A 17,718-nucleotide genomic window follows, 5' to 3' on the forward strand; every position below is an offset into this window, starting at 1 on the left:
GCTGGAAGCTTCTAAGAAAAGCCCACCCTCGACCCCCCCCAAAGCTATTTGTGGGTAAACCTGGTTTCTCCATATTCATATTCTTGATTCCAGACACTCTACTGAAAGAGCTTTCGACTGGGGATTAAGAGCCTGTGTTCCCATCCCAGCTCAGCTCCTAATGAGCTGAGCCATTTTGCGGTTCGAACTTGTCCCCTCTGGTCCTCAGCTGTCCCCATCGGTAAAATGGGCAGAGGGTCCTCTGTGTTGAGATCTCCAGCCTGCGCAGAATCACCCTCACCAGTTCGGGCACCCACAGAGGGCGCAGAGGCTAGGGGGCACCAGGGCCGCCGCAGAGCCCGAACCAGGGGGCGGGGCCAGGGACAGGGGGCGGGGCCTTGCGTCGGCTGGGCGGGGCGTCGGCGGGCGGGCCCCCGTGCCAGGTGCGGTTTGGTCCTCCCCGGGCGCCGTAGGCGGCACATCTCGCTCGCGCCCCGGGCAGAGGTCCTCGCGCGCCTGAGGCGGCGGCAGGAACTGAGCCGAGGCGCTGCTGTAGCGGCCTCCTATTCCCCATTTCCGCGCCTCTGGGACCATGGCCGAGCAGGCGGGTAAGGAAGGGCTGCGCCGTCCTGTCCCGGCCCCGGGGCGCCTGAGGGGAGCTGGCGGCCTCTCGGGGGTTTCGGACTGAGTGGACCCCCGTGGGTACCGGCTCCTTAGAGGGAGAATTTGGGGAGTGAGCACAGCGCTCCCCGAAGACTCGGAGGTTGTGGGGAGCGGGGATAGAGGGCTCGCGGGGAGGGCGGGCAGGCGGGGTTGGCGGCTTCCCGCGAGTTGAGGTCCTTGGGAGGAAGAGATGCTGGGGGGCCCCTTTTTTTGTGGACCTGGAGACTGCAGGTCCTCAAATTAAAACTCTTTCTAAGGAAGCTGAGGGGACCGGTTTCCTTTGGAGTCACAGTTTGGGGGAATATGGGGAGTACGGCATCCTCAGAGTTTGGGTAGGTTCTGAGGGTATGGAGTTACCCCGTGTTCTGGATTTTCTGTGGGAAATTGAGGAGAGTCTGAGTTTCCCACGGGATCCAAGGCTTCTGGAGGGTATCTTGGTGCCTGCGATTTCCTGGGTCTTGGGGTTCTTTGCAGGAAGTAGGGCATTGTGGGCTCCCTTGGGGTTTAGGACACGACTGGGGGTAGGGAGAGATTGGAGTTTCTTCCTGAGGCAGGTACGCCCCCTGGGGCTCTGGGCCCTCCCATGGCCCCTCTGAGACCAGAAAGGAATGTGACCAAACACCTGGAAGGAAGAGTGTCTAAGGGTGAAGGGTAGCTTCAGGGTTAGGTTGGCTGGGCCTGCGGTCCCCTCCCAGTCATCTCACACCACCCTGCAGCTTCCTGCCCTCCTTGCCTGTCCCCCAGTACCAGGAACTTTCTGTTTTCCAGAAAGTTGTGGGAAACACCCACCTGTGTGGGTGGCCCAGCCTCTAGGTCGACCAGGGTCAGCGTCCAGAAGCTTTCTAGAGCTGGCAGGAGGGAATAGTGGAGGAGGGAGGCTGTCCTGGATATCTGCCCCCGCTTCCTGGCTTTCAGCCTGTGGACAGTCACTTCCTCCATCCTGAATAAAAGGAGCAGGCCACCAGTGGGTCACTTCCTCACCATGGGAGCATGGGATTTTCTCCTCATTCTTAATAATAGGCTTTTAGAGAAAAAGGGCTAGGGGTAGACATTCTCCGTCCCTTCCTATTTTACTTTTTTTTTTTTAGTTTCCAGAATTCTTTGTCTCAAATGATTTCTGATTTTTTCTAACCTTTGAGTAACACAGGTTCCCTGTCTTGAACCTTGATTCTCAGAAACTTGCTAAAGATCTTAGAGTGCAATAGTGTTTATTAGATCTTTCTCTGAGTGAACCAAAAAGCTGTCTAGAGGCATCAGTGCCTCTAGATGCATTCGTTTGTACATTCTTCCATAAGAATATGTGTTGGATACTTCTGGGCCACACACTAAGCCAAGCGCTGAGGAGTATAATGATGAGCAAAACGACACAATTCTTGGCCTTTGTGGTGCTTACAGCCCTAGCGATGTACAGTAAATAATTGAGGTGACAGTTGAGATAAATGCCATAATAACTGAGATAAGCAGTTGAGATATGTGCCGTAAGATTGCACCAGGGGCAAGGGAAGTGGATAGGAAACACATTCCTTTATAAAGCAAGTTTATGCTGAGCCCTGAGGATAAGTAGAAGCTGGTCCAGCTAAGAAAGGGTGAAGAACTTTTCAGGCCGAGGGAACATAAAAAAGCCCTGAGGCAGAAAGGCATGTGGTGCCTTTGAAGACTGAGAGAAAGCCAATACGGCTTTTTTATGGATGAGGAGACTAAGGTTCAGAAATTACTTGTTCAGGGTTCCATAAGCCAAAAAAATAGCAGTGGTCAGAGTTCATATTTTCTAGCTTCAAATTTGGTGCATCATCCTCTCTGAATCACAAACACCAGAATGAGGTTGCCCATGGAGTCAGAGAAGGAAGCGGAACTTAAACTTTTACTTGTTCTTGAACACAGTCAGAGCTGTGTTCTGAGACAACTCAGATTCCTGTGTAACAGGAGAATCAACAAAGAAATCAAATATTTGCTGAGTACCGGTGATGTCTTAGGCACTGGGCTGGGCCAAGTGTTACCTGTTATAAATTTTAACAGATGCTAGAGATAATGTAACTCTCCTCATTTTACATGTTAAGAAACTGAGGACTAGGGAGGAAAATGGATTTGTCTAGGGTTACTCAGCTAGTGGTAGAGCCAGGACTAACCTAGGACTTGTCCAGTGCTCTTTCCAATATTCCAGGGTCCTTGAGGCATACAGGGTCTGGCACACAGTATTTGTGGAAATGAATAATACGTGGTTTGTGCCTTTGAGAAATTCGCTATTTAGAGTAATTGAGGAAAAAATGAACAAATCAAGGCAAGCTATTATAAGGCCTATAGGTGATAACATTAGGAAATTTCAAAGATGAGGGAGAACTTTATTCATACATTTATCCCACAAATATATATTGAGTTCCTACTGTGTGCCAAGCACTTCTAGGCCCTGGGGGATACAACAGGGAGCAAAATAGATCAAATCCCTTCCCTCGTGGAGTGTATGTTCTGGTGGCGAGAAACAGACAATAAGTAAATACATGAATATCATATGTCAGGGATAAATGCTCTGAAGAGAGATGAAGTATGATAAGGGCATAGGTGCGGTGGGAGGTCAGGGGAGCCTCTCTGGTTGATGACATCTGAGCAGAGAAATGAAGCAAGGGTGTGAGCCATTTGCATATCTGGGGGTAGAACATTCTGGACAAGGAATAAAAGAGAATGAGCAAAGACCCTGAGCCAGGAATGTGCTTGGCATGTTTGAAGAACAGCAAGGTGTCCAGGGTGGCTACCAGATTTGGTCAGGGAATGCTTGAGGGAGGTAAGATTTGAGAGGTCTCAGGTAGGTTAAAAAAAAAAGGGCAGGGGGGTTTAAGGGGTAAGGAAGAAAACTGTGGGAGTAGGATTGCAAAGGCAGGTGAGTTTCAAGATCTTCACAAGGGGTGGTGAATTAATATGTGTGGTGGAGGCAAAGATTGGGAGGTGTGGGAAGTGAAAGATAAGGCTGAGAGGGTGGGTGAAGCCATACTGCAGAGAGTTTAATGCCAGGCTTGTAGACTTTTCTGATCTGCAGCAGAGACCATAGGTTTAGAGGCAGGGAGAGTCATGATGTGGGCATTTTGTGTTTATACTATCAATCTGGCTTTGGTGGGCAGGATGGATTGGACAAGGGTGAGGAAGAGCACCAGTCTGGAGGTGGGTGCATACAACGGACCCTGAGCTGAGGTTGTTAGTGATAGGAATGGAGAAGGAGGCACTGACCAGAGGAAAATGCCTCATGTCATGGGCAGGGTTGTGTGACTTGAATTGCTCTGGATATGGGATGGAGGGAGCAAGGTAGGGTCCAAGAAGACCACAAGGTTTTAAAGCTGAATAGAAACCCATCATGTTCAAGAGGCAGTATTAGGCTTTCCACATTCCTGGTGGGTTGTCTGCCTCTTCTGGAGGCTATGCTGATTTCCAGCCCAGGACTGGCCTCTGATCAGTGCAACCTGGGATTGGGGGCTTGGGCTCAGGCATACTAGGGAGGGGTGGAGCCCACCCCCAGGTATCATTTCGGCATTTCAATGAGAGGGCGTGGAGCTGTAGCAGTCTCTTACAAGTCTATATTCTTTCCCACTCCTGACCTTCCTTTATACAGTAGCAAGAATTAGACTCTTACCTATTAATTCACATCCAACAGTAGCTAAAACACGAAACCATTGCTTGGTTCTATTAAAGTACAACTTGAGCGTCCATCCTGGGATTCTATTTTGTCAGATCTCTCTACTTGTAATTTATTTTTCCAGTAAAGAAAGTCTAAAATGTAGTGGAAGACAGACTTTGGAGTAAGCAGACCTGTGGTCTAATCCCAGCTCTAACACTTGTTAGTTGAGCAGTTCAGTTTCCTTTTCATTAAAATGGGAACAATAATAGTCCTTTGATACTAGTCCTTATTTCATGGAATCTTTATATTCAATTAGTTCATGCTTGCCTAGTGCTTAGGACACTGCCTGGCATATAATAAGGACTCAAAGTAGTTTTTTCCTGCCATTGACAATGGGTTTAGAACTGCCATCTGGAATTATGAATTGGTTAACTAGTTCTCTGATAAAGAGATTCTTTGTAGGCCTTCCCCTAGATTAGAAAATGCCTGCTCATTCACAGCTAAGTAAACTTATGGTTGGAAGTGAGAACCTGAGTGCCCGAAAGCCGAAAGTGGCAAGAACCATCTGTCTTGTTTGTTTCTCTACCAAGTGTCTTATTATTCTACCAAGCTTGCCCTGCCCCCAGTACCTGGTTTGTCCCTCTCTGACGTGTGTTATTTTTTTACGTATCCTTGCCCCTCATACCCATGAGCACTCGCCGAGGGCCCCATAAGTTCGTGGCCTAGTCTCTGTCTTGCACATGGACACATAGAAGACATTTGCTGAATTTGTTTTGAAAACATTCCCATCAGATTTTAGAGGCTAATGTATTTAATAGCTCAGAGTTTTCCCCAGCCAGTCGCCTAGATATACATGAAAGAAAGAAGAAAAGCTACTCACAATTCAGTTGCCAACTAAGTGCCAGGCACTGTGGGAGGTATTTTCAGGTAATATGTTATTTCTCTTAATCCTCTTGGTAATGCTGTAAGGTGGGTGATAACCTCTTTTTAAAGATTAAGAGACAAGGGGGTGAAATAGGTAAAGGGGATTAAGAGGTACAAACCTCCAGTTATAAATAAGCCACAGGGATATAATATACAGCGTAAGGAATAAGGTCAGTAATATTGTAATAACTTTGTATGGGGACAGGTGGTTACTAGACTTTTTGTGGTGATCATTTTATAATGTATGTAAACATCAAATCATTATGCAGTACACCTGAAACTAACATAATGTATGTCAACTATATTTCAATTATTAAAAATTACTGACAGGAACTGGGGGAGAAAGTTATTTGTTTACTTTCTTAAAAAAAATAAAGATTAAGAGTCAGGCTCAGAGAGGTTAAATAATTTGCACAAGGACACAGAGCCAGGTTTCAAACCCAGATCTAACTATGGTTCTTCTGCTTGACCCTTACAAATTTTTCCTAATAAACTAAGGAGTGGCAGAAGAGAACAACAGCAAGAATTAAAACCTCTGAGATGCCTATGTCTGTGCCTTGACCTGAAAAATGAGAGGCCCCTGTTTTAGTGTCACAGGCTCTCAGAGTTAGGAGTAATTTGATCCCTCCTTTTATGAAGGAAGAATCTAAGTTCCAGAGAAGTCCAGGAGCGCCTTTAAAAATCATCTAATCTTTCTTCCTTAGACACTCCCTTTGGTAATATTTGATGAGCTAGTGAGGAGGAAAACTCTTTGGGATACAGGGGAGAATATCTAGAGGAATGTTAATGATTACTGTTAATCTTGTTGACAGTCACTTCATTCAAATGTGATCTCTTCTCTCTTGGTTGTTCCATACCAGTTGCTGCCCTGCCCCTCTGCTTCCTGCTTTATCCTGGAACAAGTTGGATTTATATACCTGACCTGCCAGCTCCCAGGGGGCACAACAGTTACTGTACTTGTTTTGTGCTGCACTGAATTGGCTGGGTTTTGTTCCAGGTTCTCATAGTCTAGTGGAACATGAGAAGCACCAACGATTTTTTGTCTCAAGTGAAAGGATAGGATCTGTGCATGTTGGTTCAGGCCAGGCTTTATGGTCTCATGAGCTCTCAGTGCTTGGGGATTTCTCACCACTTTGAAGCTGAAAAGGACTAGTTTGCAGAAACCCAGTTCTTAGACCAAGATTAAGGTGAATGTAGTGTCTTGTGGGAAACTCACTGGCCCTGAGCTGGGGTACCAGGCTGAGCTCTTCCATGGAATAACTGAGCCCTTTCAAGTCTCAACTTGTCTGAGGCTGCCTAGGGTCATAAAAATGCAACAGGTCTGGTAGTCTCAGAACTTGGGTTTGAGCCCCTCCTGGACCAGCTTTCTGATGGTTAGACAACTCAATTCTTCTCCAAGCCCATTTTTCTTTCAGAAAAATGAAAGGCTTAGGTTTGAGTAGATGATTTTTAAAGGCCCTTCCAGCCTTACCATCCTGCTACCCTAGTGCATACCCCAGTAGAGTCACAGATTGTTTGAGGCTCATGTCACCAATTATTAAGTTGGGAGAGAGAAGGGTATAGAAGCTGAATATATTTTATACCAGCATTCAAAAGATCCTGAAGGTGAGAAACTTTGTAATGAACCATTTGTTACAATTCTCACCTTGTTTGCATCGCACACTTAGCACTTCTTAAAAGCAACAAATCCCAATAATAACCATGAAGGCATGGTTTTCTGATTATTAAACACCTGACTAGGGCTCCGTATTGTTTGAAGCTGCTGGGGACATTTACTTAGTCAAGCTCCCTTTCTAGACTCTGACAATCAGTAGCCACTGTTGATAAGTCTGCAAATAGGAGAGGTAAACACAGTTGAGGGAGAGGTGAACAGCCTGGTACAATGAGGTATTTTCCTAGAGGAAGACTTTCCCAGCCAGACTGGACCCTAGATTGGTCTTCCACTGGGCCTCACAGAAATCTCCAAGACTGTGTATTATTACATTTCTCTTACATTTCCTAGAATGGAGGTTGTAAGAGAGTTAGGATCATTGACTTTTAGGGCTGTGTAAGGGAACTGAAGAGGCCAAGAGTATTTTTGAAGAAAGTCTGGGTTTGGGAGGCTGAAGGCTCTGGGTGAATAGCCTCGCTCGGGTACAATGTGACAGACTGAGGCATGTGCGTCTACATGTAACTTTACTTGGAGGTAGTCACGGGGGAGCCAGGACACATTCCAGGTGAATCATCGCTGCTGACCATTGGAGCTTATCTTTGGAAATTACCTTTATAGCTGGCAGTTGGGTCCAGTTTTTCAGTTGGATTTGCCACACAAAGAAGTGTCAGTTCTGCACCAGACTTCATGCTAGGCCCTGGAGATCTGAAGATGATCAAGATGTAGTCTTTGCCCCTTAGAGCTGGGGGCGATGGATGGTGCAGAGAGGAAGGGAATAAAGGAGACAGAAACATAATGAACTGTAGTTATAAAACAAATGATATAAAACAGGTAATACACCAAGTGAAACAAACACTTCCTGCCTTTGGGGGACCATCAAGGAAGGATGGAAGTCTGATTAAGGGAGGAAAAGGTGGGTAAATAAATATCCTAAACACACAGAGTAGCTATAGGTGTGAATGTTAGGATACAAGACCGTGAATTTGTGTGGCAGGAATAAAAAATAAATCAAGATGTGACTAGAGCATTCGTTTGTACAGCAGGTTGAAAGATAAAGGTTCTTTGGGGCCACCTTGTGGAGGGCCATCCCTTCTTTCAATAAATGTTTCTTGAGGGACTGTAGTAGGCCAGGGACTGGTCTTAGTTCCTTAGTCCTTAGGAGCTAACAAGAGCCAGCTTTAGTGATGAGTGAGGAGTTTGTATTCCTGCCTCAGGACCTTTACACAGATCTCCCCGCCATCCCAGTCTCCAGTGTTACCCTTTCCGCCTCCTTTTGCCTGGTTAATTTCTATTCATCCTTTAGAGCTCAGCTTGGAAATTACTTCCTTAAGGAATATGTTCTTGTTTGCCCTACCCAACCCCATTTGCTTAGTTATGAACTGGATATCTTCTTCCTACCACTTGCCCCAATTATAATGAAAATAATTATGTTATTGTTTAATATCTGCTCTATGTTTAATCTCTCTTGTTTGCTGCTCTTTCCCGAGCATGGTGTTAGACACATAGTTGGCATGCAATAAATACTTGCTAAAAGAATGACTGAAGCGTGTCCATTGAATTTAGCAATAAGTGGTCACTGTTGACCTTGGTGAGAGTTTCAGAGAAATGGTGGGGGTGGAAGTCAAACTGCAGTGGATTGGGCAGTAAATAGGAAGTGAGGAAGCGAAGGCAGTGATGTGTAGACAACTTTTTTTTTTTTTTAATTGAAGTATAGTTGATTTACAATGTATCAGTTTCTGGTATACAACAAAGTGATTCAGTTATATATATATATATACATATATGTGTATTCTTCTTCATATTCTTTTCCGTTATGTTTTATTACAGGATATTGAATATAGTTCCCCATGCTGTACAGTAGCTCCTGTTGTTTATCTGTTTTATATATAGTAGTATGTATCTGTTAATCCCAAACTCCTAATTTATCCCTCCCTGCCTTTTCTCCTTTGGTAACCATAAGTTTGTTTTTTATTAGACAACTTTTTTTTTTTTTTTTTTTTTGCTGCGCCCCGTGTCTTGCGGGGTCTTAGTTCCCTGACCAGGGATTGAACTCACATCCTTGCAGGAAAAGTGCGGAGTCCTAACCACTGGACCACCAGGGAATTCCCTATTAGACAACTTTTTTTTTTGTTTGTTTGTTTGTTTGTTTGTTTTTGCGGTACGCGGGCCTCTCACTGTTGTGGCCTCTCCCGTTGCGGAGCACAGGCTCCGGACGCACAGGCTTAGCGGCCATGGCTCACGGGCCCAGCCGCTCCGCGGCATATGGGATCCTCCCAGACCGGGGCACAAACCCATGTCCCCTGCATCGGTAGGCGGACTCTCAACCGCTGCGCCACCAGGGAGGCCCTAGACAACTTTTTAATATGTGTGGCTGTGATGTGGGGAAGCAAGGGTGGTAGCTAGAGGAGAAAGTGGGGTCCAGGTTTTTTTTTTTTTAATGGGAAAGACTTGAATTTATTTAAATGACAGTTGGAAGGAGCCAGTGGAGAAGGGAGTGGTGGTGGAGACTGTCTTCTGAGAGGTGGGATGGGGTGGAGTCAACAGTTGAGTTCTGTAGACATTGAGGAGTCTGGGTGAGCCAGCTAAGACTGTGCAGCACACCAGGAAAAGAAGCCAAACAACTGTACTCGGGCTGTGCTGAAGGACAGAAGGATTGGAGGGACATTTCAAAGGTGGAACCAGGTGGCTATGAGAGGAGGGAGTAGAGGGTCTTGATTTTTGTGCCCCTAGTGCCTAGCACAGAGCACATAAGTTACATAAGTGTTGAATGGTGTTGAGTCCCTCAAGACTAGAGGGGGACTTACCTGGTGGCGCAGTGGTTAAGAATCCGCCTGCCAATGCAGGGGACATGGGTTCGAGCCCTGGTCCGGGAAGATCCCACATGCCGCAGAGCAACTAAGCCTGTGTGCCACAACTACTGAGCCTGTGCTCTAGGGCCAACAAGCCACAACTACTGAGCCCACGTGCCACAACTGCTGGCACACGGGCGCCCAGAGCCTGTGCTCCGCAACAAGATAAGCCACTCCGGGCTTCCCTGGTGGCACAGTGGTTGAGAGTCCACCTGACGATGCAGGGGACACGGGTTCGTGCCCCGGTCCGGGAAGATCCCACATGCCACGGAGTGGCAAGGCCTGGGAGAGGCCACAACAGTGAGAGGCCCGTGTACCGCACAAAAAAAAAAAAAGGAGAGAAGCCACACCGATGAGAAGCCCGTGCACCACAACGAAGAGTAGCCCCCACTCACCGCAACTAGCGAAAGCCTGTGCGCATCAACAAAGACCCAACGCAGCCTAAAATAAATAAATTTATATTAAAAAAAAAAAGACTGGAGGGCAGGGCAGGCTCTGGAGGGTGTGGCCATAACAAGTTATCTCAAATATCTTCACAGTGGAAAGTCCTGATTCTTTTTGAATTTTGGAAACAACCAGAGGTCACTCAGAGCCAAGTTGTTGAATTGTTGAGTAAGTGGGTGGTCAGGTCAGAGACTATTCCTTGCTGGTTAAAAAGTAAAAGCAAGCAACAAGATGTGGCTTAAAATAATGAGATTTGCTGGTAGCAGCCTGAAAGCCCTTTCATGTAAGAGTTCCCAAACTCTGGTACTTCCAGAATTTGGAAGATTCATTTGGATATCTGTGTTCATTAAAAACCCTCTCACTAAAGGGAACCCTCTTGCACTGTTGGTGGGAATGTAAATTGATACAGACACTATGGAAAACAGTATGGAGGTTCCTTTAAAAAACTAAAAACAGAACTACCGTATGACCCAGCAATCCCACTACTGGGCATATACCCTGAGAAAACCATAATTCAAAAAGAGACATGTACCATAGTGTTCACTGCAGTACTATTTACAACAGCCAGGACTTGAAAGCAACCTAAGTGTCCATCAACAGGTGAATGGATAAAGTAGGTGTGGCACATATATACAGTGGAATATTACTCAACCATAAAAAGAAACGAATTTGAGTTATTTGTAGTGAGGTGGATGGACCTAGAGTCTGTCAAACATAGTGAAGTAAGTCAGAAAGAGAAACAAATACCGCATGCTAACACACACATATGGAATCTAAAAAAATGGTTCTGATGAACCTAGGGGCAGGACAGGAATAAAGATGCAGACATAGAGAATGGACTTGAGGACACGGAGTGTGGGAGGGTAAGCTGGGACGAAGTGAGAGAGTAACATTCACATATGTACACTACCAAATGTAAAATAGATAGCTAGTGGGAAGTAGCTGCATAGCACAGGGAGATCAGCTCGGTGCTTTGTGACCACCTAGAGGGGTGAGATAGGGAGGGTGGGAGGGAGGCGCAAGAGGGAGGGGATATGGGGATATATGTATATGTGTAGCTGATTCACTTTGTTATACAGCAGAAACTAACACACCATTGTAAAACAATTATACTCCAATAAAGATGTAAAAATAATAATATAAAAAAGAAAACCTCACTAATTCACTGTCTCACCCATAACCCAGTTTGAATGAGTGTCTCAGACTTTTCTGCCTTGGAGTTTGTGAGGTTGATGGTGCACTGTCCGGCCACTACCACCCAAAAACCACAAAGGCCCCTCCCTCTTGAGAGTCTAGGAAGTTTAGATACAGGAGGTGATACATGTATGGGAGAGGAGCGGGTGGGTCGGGCTTTAAAGCCTTCTGCCAGCTCATTTAACTCTCCTCTGGGCTATGAGGACAGCTGTCTGTGTCCTGGCTGCCCCAGAATGCCGCCAAGCAATCCTGAAGTGCCCGAAGCCGTGCATTGTCTATTCATGGCCCCTGTGCCTGTAAAACAGGGTCCGGTGACTGTCACTGTGCCTGTGGCAGTCTGGAGTTACCCAGAGAGAACAAAGCCGCACACACGGGGCGCACAAGGGAGTCTTGTAACAACCTTGTCCCGCTTTCTAGGGCTGAGTCAGGTACCACAACTTGATCTCAGCTGCCCTTTTATTTCAACAAGTTAACATCTGAGCCACACCAGGAGTATTGTGCTCTGTCCCTTTTGGAGGGATGTGGACTGACTCTGTGCTACTGCCCATGCTATCTCTCAGCCTACACAGCTCTTCCCCATCCTTTTTCAGCCTGTAGTAAATCTTGTCCATCTTTCAAGGCTCAGCTTTCCCTGCAAAGACTTTCCTGGCTCCCCTGAGTGGAATGAGCAGGAGCTAGAAAGAGCACAGGCTTTAGAATGGGGCAGACCTGAGTTGGGATGCTAACTGCCACTTGGCCTTTCACCCCCAGCCCCAAGCTTCAGTTCCCTCATCCGTTAAATGAATATAATAATACCTGTCTCACAGGATTGTTTTGAGAATTAAATGAGATTCGGTCTGTGAAAGCATCTAGCACAGTTCTTGGCATATAGGAGGGATTAAATGTTTGTTCTTTCCCTTCTACCCTTGTAATTTCTTTCTCTGAACTAAGATAGCACTTTGCTTCTACCCCTGAAATAACATCTCAGTGAAAAAGTACAATATGGAAGAATGTTTCTTTTCCAGTGGATTTCCTCTTTGAGGAGCAGGGGTAATTTATCCAACAGCCTCCAATGTAGAGCTTGGACCCATGGGTCCAACAAGAGGACCCATGATGTTGGTTGAATGAATGATGGACCCATTGGGGTGATGGAAAATCTGCACAACCAGGGCTTTTGAAGAGTAGGGAAAGGCAGCAACACGTGTGACCTAGAGAGGAGAAATTTCTGGGTGCTGGCTGGGGACCATTGTAGGAAAGGCTGACCTGAAAAGAAAGACTTTGTTCATTTCATCTACTCAGAGCTATAAGCAAGGGCTGAAGGAAAGGAAAAGGCAGGTTTTGTTTCAGTAGAAAAAGGAACAACCAGAACCGTTTTTTAAGAAGTCTCATTTTAAAAAATGAGGCTACTTTTGAGGCCAGGAATTCCCTGTGGTGGGGAGATGAACAGCCGGATGAGCGCTCACCAGGGATCTTGTGGAGGAGGGAACTGTGCATCCAGCAGAGCATCGCCCAGCCCTTTCAGTATGAGAGTCCCGTTAACTTGGTCTTCTTCTACATGGTAGGAATCCCATCCCTGCACCCCTGCTTCTTTGGCCTCTGAACCCCCCCTTGGTTTTGTGTGCAGGTGAAGATGCCTGGAGGTGTCGGGGCTGTGGAGACCATGTCGCTCTGAACCAGAGGTTGTACAGGACTGTCAGCGAAGCCTGGCACAGCTCCTGCTTCCGGTAAGTGGGTCCACACCCCTGTCTTTGCCAGTGCACTGCGGGCCAGTCACTATTTCATCTTCTGGAAAATAAAAAACGAGCTTCCTACTAGAGAGTTTCCATTTTGGGGGAGCTCAGGGAGCAAAGGGATATGCCCAGGAAGAGCACGTGAGCAAACACCAGGTGAAAGTAGAAGAGCCACACATAGGCCAGGTGCAGCTAGAGGTGGGGGGTTTGGGATGGGAGGAGACCTTTCCGGGATGTCCCAGCACCCTCACTTTATAGGTGAGGAGACCGAGGCCGAGAAAGAGCGACTTTCCCACGCCTGCACTGCTGATTACGCAGTTGCCTCAAGGGTTGTTCGTAGTGCAGCTGGCAGAGCCAGCTCCTCTTCACCACGGGATGCCTCCCTAGTTTCCTGCTTTTTGTTATTAACTTTATTATAGCTCTTAGATTATTGTTTGGAGGCAGCTCGGTTTCTTGAAAATAACACAGACTTTAATGTCAGATTTGTTCCTCTTCTCTGAGACTCTGTTTCCTCATCAGGAAAATAAAGGTGTTAATCATCTCTGTCACAGACTTGTTGAAATTGAATGAAGTTATATATGCCAAGGATCCAGCTCATGGTAGGCACCCACTGAATGGTTGGAATCCTTGAGAGTGGGAGCTTGTCTTTGTATTCTCTAGAGCATAACACAGCGCCTGGCCTGCAGTCATTCCTTGTCGGAGGCTGGGTGGGCATTTGTGGCCCCCCGTGGTCTGAAGTGGCAGGGCTGTGCTGAGATCTGAGAATGAGACAGACTGTAGATGGGCGCCATGTGCTGTAAACTCCAGCTCCCACACACAGCTCATGTTGGAAAGCATCCCCTGTGCTGATATCAAGAAATTTAATTGACCTTTAAGCACTTGTCTCCACCCAGGGAATTACGTGGGGGGTTGGCCTGAAGAGCTCTGGCCTCTGGAAGAGTTGGAACATTTTTCTGCCCTTTCAGCTCTAACTCAGAGCTCTCCAGTCTTCTCTGTGGATCTGATTGCTTTGGTTACTCCTCCTTGGTTACCCTCAGGGAATTTGATTCTACTTTTACTTTGCCTTTTAGTAAGATAGGAGCAGAGTATCAGAGCTGCAGGGGCCTCTGACTAGTCTTTTCATTTCACAACTGAGGCAAACGAGCAGCATCAGAACCCAAAGAGTTCCCAGACTGAGGCTCTCCTTGGCCTCCAACCCGTACGGTCGTATTTGTTCCTGCCGTTTTCCCATTGGTATGAATATTTTCTAACCAAAATAAGCAGGAATGGGTAGAACAAGCTAATCTTTGGGATTTCTGGATTCTCCTATAACTAGAAGAACCGCCTACTCTATGATACAACTCCTTCATATCACAGATGCGAGGCCTGAAACCAAAAAGTCAAAAAGTTAGGCCATGGATGAAAAGAGCTGGCCCTAGAACTGAAGATGCTAGCTTCTTAGAGTGCACTGTGTGTGTGTATAAAAGAGACAGACACACAAATACATGCTCATAAAGAAGTAAGGCACGTTATCCTGGTGGGAAAGAGTTCAGGCTATGGAAGAGACTGGTTTCAAATCCTGCCTTTGCAGTTTATTAACTGACCGTAGGTGACTTCCCTGAACTTCAGGTACCTCATCTGTAAAATAGGGATAAGAATAGTACTCATCCCACAAGGTTGTTCAGGAGGATTAAATGTGATAACCTATGTAAAGTCCCTAGCATAGCATCTGACACATAGAAAACCTTTAATAATAAGCAGTTGTCACTTTATGTTATATTGTGAATGTGTGTCTACATACACCTACACGCATACGTGTATTTCTCTTAACACACTCATTGGTCATCTGATGTGGAGCCTTGGGGATTAAGGTTAACTTTGAACCACCCTGGCACAGTTAAATCAAAGATCATGCCTGTGGGGGAAGCAGGGCATCTCGGTTCAGTCTCTTATTTGCAGCTTTGCCTCAAGGATGGAGTTTTTCTGATCCAGCTCTACTGAAAGGATGCATCTCCTGACTCCTGAGCTTTCCCATGAAAACTGGATGGCATGGAGCCCTCAGATGGAGCCTGGTGATTTGCCCTGGGGAGGCTGGCTGCTTTGGAGCCAATTTGACTTTTTCCCAAATTGGAGGAATATCTTCAGGGCTGGGAAGTATTGTACTTGTCTGGCCTCAGAAACGACCTGGGTTCTGAGGAGCCTGAGGCATTAGCCTGAATAGTCTTTTAAGGTCTCTTCCACCCCAGCTTATCTGTGATTCTCTGATGAATTCAGAGTGTCTGGGTGCAGGCCTGCTAGAAGCAGGACCCTCCTTCCGTGCTACCCAAAGTAATTCATTCTTCCTGACTCCATTCCAGCCTCGCTCTTACCCAGCAGGGCTCCAGTTACAATAAAGGAAATGACTTTTCTTCTCCCCTTCCCCCATACCTTTGTTTTCCTAGTCACAGGGTGGGGCTGGATATTGAATGGAGAAGTTGCTGGGGTTTGGCTCAAACTCCTCCCCTCGCCTTCTTACACTAGCCCATCCCCTGTCTGCAGCCACATCCGTAATCTTGCCTCTTGCCTCCGATAGCCTTCCGCCAGATTCTCAGGTGCCCAGACAATAGGAAGCCACTTAAGGCTGGGACCTGGGGCTGTACTTTGGAGGCCAGCTAACGTACCTCCTGGAAGTCCGTAATTGTGCTAGTGCAGTTGGGCGCCCAGCCAGGATCTCTCTGATCTCTGGATGCTTGGCTGACCAGCCCTCCCGCTTCCTCTCCTCAGCCTTCGCAGCGGGCCTGTTTGGACTCCGTACCTCTGACCTTCCTTCTTGATCAGTGCCATTGGTTCTAGAGCTGGGGCCATTCTCTCTGAAGCTCTCAGGAACTGGCTCCCTCTCTCTGGGGGAGGCCAGGAAAGCAGCCGGACTGCACATTGTTTGTAGTTGAGGTTAAAATGAGAAGCTATGAATGGTGACCTGGTCCCTTGGCATGTTGGCAAACCAGGGAAACTTGATGAGTTTTCTGACGATTGTCCTTGATTGTCCTTTCCCCCTAGTCAGAGGTGTTTGGCCAAGGAGGAGAGATTGTGGGAGGAGGGAAAAACTGCCTCTATTAGTCTTCATGGCCCCTACCTGGAACTCTGTTGTTTGACCCAATTCCTGACAGCATTATCACAGGGGAAACTCCACCATTCTTAAGGCTCCTGGGAACTTTCAGGGCCTCCTTTCTCAGGATCGCGAACAGCTTTCTCTTTGGAGAAGTGTTTCCTAATGGCGATGCTCTGGAAAAGGGATGATGCAGATAGAAAGCTGTTGTCACTTCATCAAGCTACAGACCATTTCCTCTAAATTTGTGACTCCAGGAAAGGCCGGTGAAGAAATCACACACGTAGCGACCGAGACTGTGGTATACTGGGCTGGCTGACGACAGTGTTTTCTGCGGTGCTGAAAGCTGTGCTCATTTTCTCATGCACACCCCCATCCAAACAAGAGCAGTAAAATGATAATTACAGTAACAGGTACCATTTATTGAGTGCTTACTCTGCACCAGACACTGTCCTAAGCATATGTCATGTACATTATCTCATTTAATTCCTACAACAACCTAATAATGGTGGTACTGGTCTTACTTATTTTACAAATATAGGGAGATGGAGGTTACTTGCTACAGTCACAGAGCTAGTAACTGGCATAGTTGGGATTTGAACCCAGGCGTCCTGACTCCTTGCTTACCAGGGTCTTTTCATTCCTGACTAGGGCAGTCATTTACCCTCCCTGAGGCTCGGTTTCCTCTTCTGTACCTTCAGGGTGAAAAGAAATCACCCTCCACACACTGGTGGTATTGGTTGGTTCAAAGGCTTCATGAACTCTCTAGTGTCAATAAAAGTGCTGTTAAATTTCTCCTGGGTCTCTGGCTCCTGGCGTGGGAGTCAGTAGAGCAACCCTGCCCTCTGCTGTTGTACTGTTGGTGTTGCTGTCCCGTTTATTGACCCAAAAGCCTTTGATTCTAGTTTGTCTAGTTTATCTCTAAGGAAACAGCCAGCCAGCAGGTCATTAAGGCTGGCTTCTGGACAGGGGCCTGGGGCCTGCCCCTCAGAGAAGGGGAAGGACAAACACCTGGGCCGTCTTCTGCCCCCACAAGGGACTCCAGCATGAACAGAGTGGGACTTCTAATATGTAGCAGCAGCTTGTGACCTTCAATGTGCCTTAATCCTGCTCTGTTCTTTGGAAAAAGAAAACTAAGACCCCGTAGAAGCCCCACATTGGCTGTCCAGGGCAGAGATGGAGGGGGTGGGGGTGAGGCCAGGGATGGACGACTGATAATTTACTAAGCATTGTATTGGGAATTGCACTTAGATTATCTGATTCAACCCTCATGGTAACCCTACAACCCCATTTTACACAGGAAGGCCCAGAAAGGTAGAGTAACTTGCCCAGGGTCACACAGAGCTGACACTCGAAGTAGGTCTCTCTGGCTCCAAAGAAGGGTCTTCTTTCCACTGTGACTCCCACGAAAGAACAATAGACCTGGAGTCAGAAGACCTGGATTTGAGCCTTAGCTGAGCCAGGCCAGCTGTGTAACTGTGGGTAAGTTCCTTAGCCGTGATGAGCCTCAGTTTCCTATCTGTAAGATGTGGTGAAAGTAACCCACCTCATGAAGTCGCTGTGAGGATCACAGAGGTAACAGATCAGAGAGCACTCTGAAAACATTAGGATGGGGTGATGTAAAGGGTCAGCAGCAGCAC

General features: G+C 46.9%; 1 protein-coding gene across 2 annotated transcripts in view; it reads left to right on the forward strand.

The window, feature by feature from the left end:
* Positions 1-476: 476 nt before the first annotated feature.
* The window catches only part of LIMK2 (LIM domain kinase 2), a 54,579-nt gene continuing 37,337 nt past the window's right edge, over positions 477-17,718 (forward strand). Inside the window, exons 1-2 of one of the 2 annotated variants that reach the window (XM_081252512.1) lie at positions 477-587; positions 12,909-13,008. In XM_081252512.1, the coding sequence (XP_081108638.1) occupies positions 572-587; positions 12,909-13,008 (116 nt within the window). In that variant the 5' untranslated portion in view covers positions 477-571. Of the gene's footprint in view, positions 588-12,908; positions 13,009-17,718 lie in introns of those variants that run through there. The other variant, XM_081252514.1, reaches the window with a different exon arrangement.

Source organism: Mesoplodon bidens (assembly GCF_964165515.1).
Source record: "Mesoplodon bidens genome assembly, chromosome: 13".
Classification (NCBI taxonomy): domain Eukaryota; kingdom Metazoa; phylum Chordata; class Mammalia; order Artiodactyla; family Ziphiidae; genus Mesoplodon; species Mesoplodon bidens.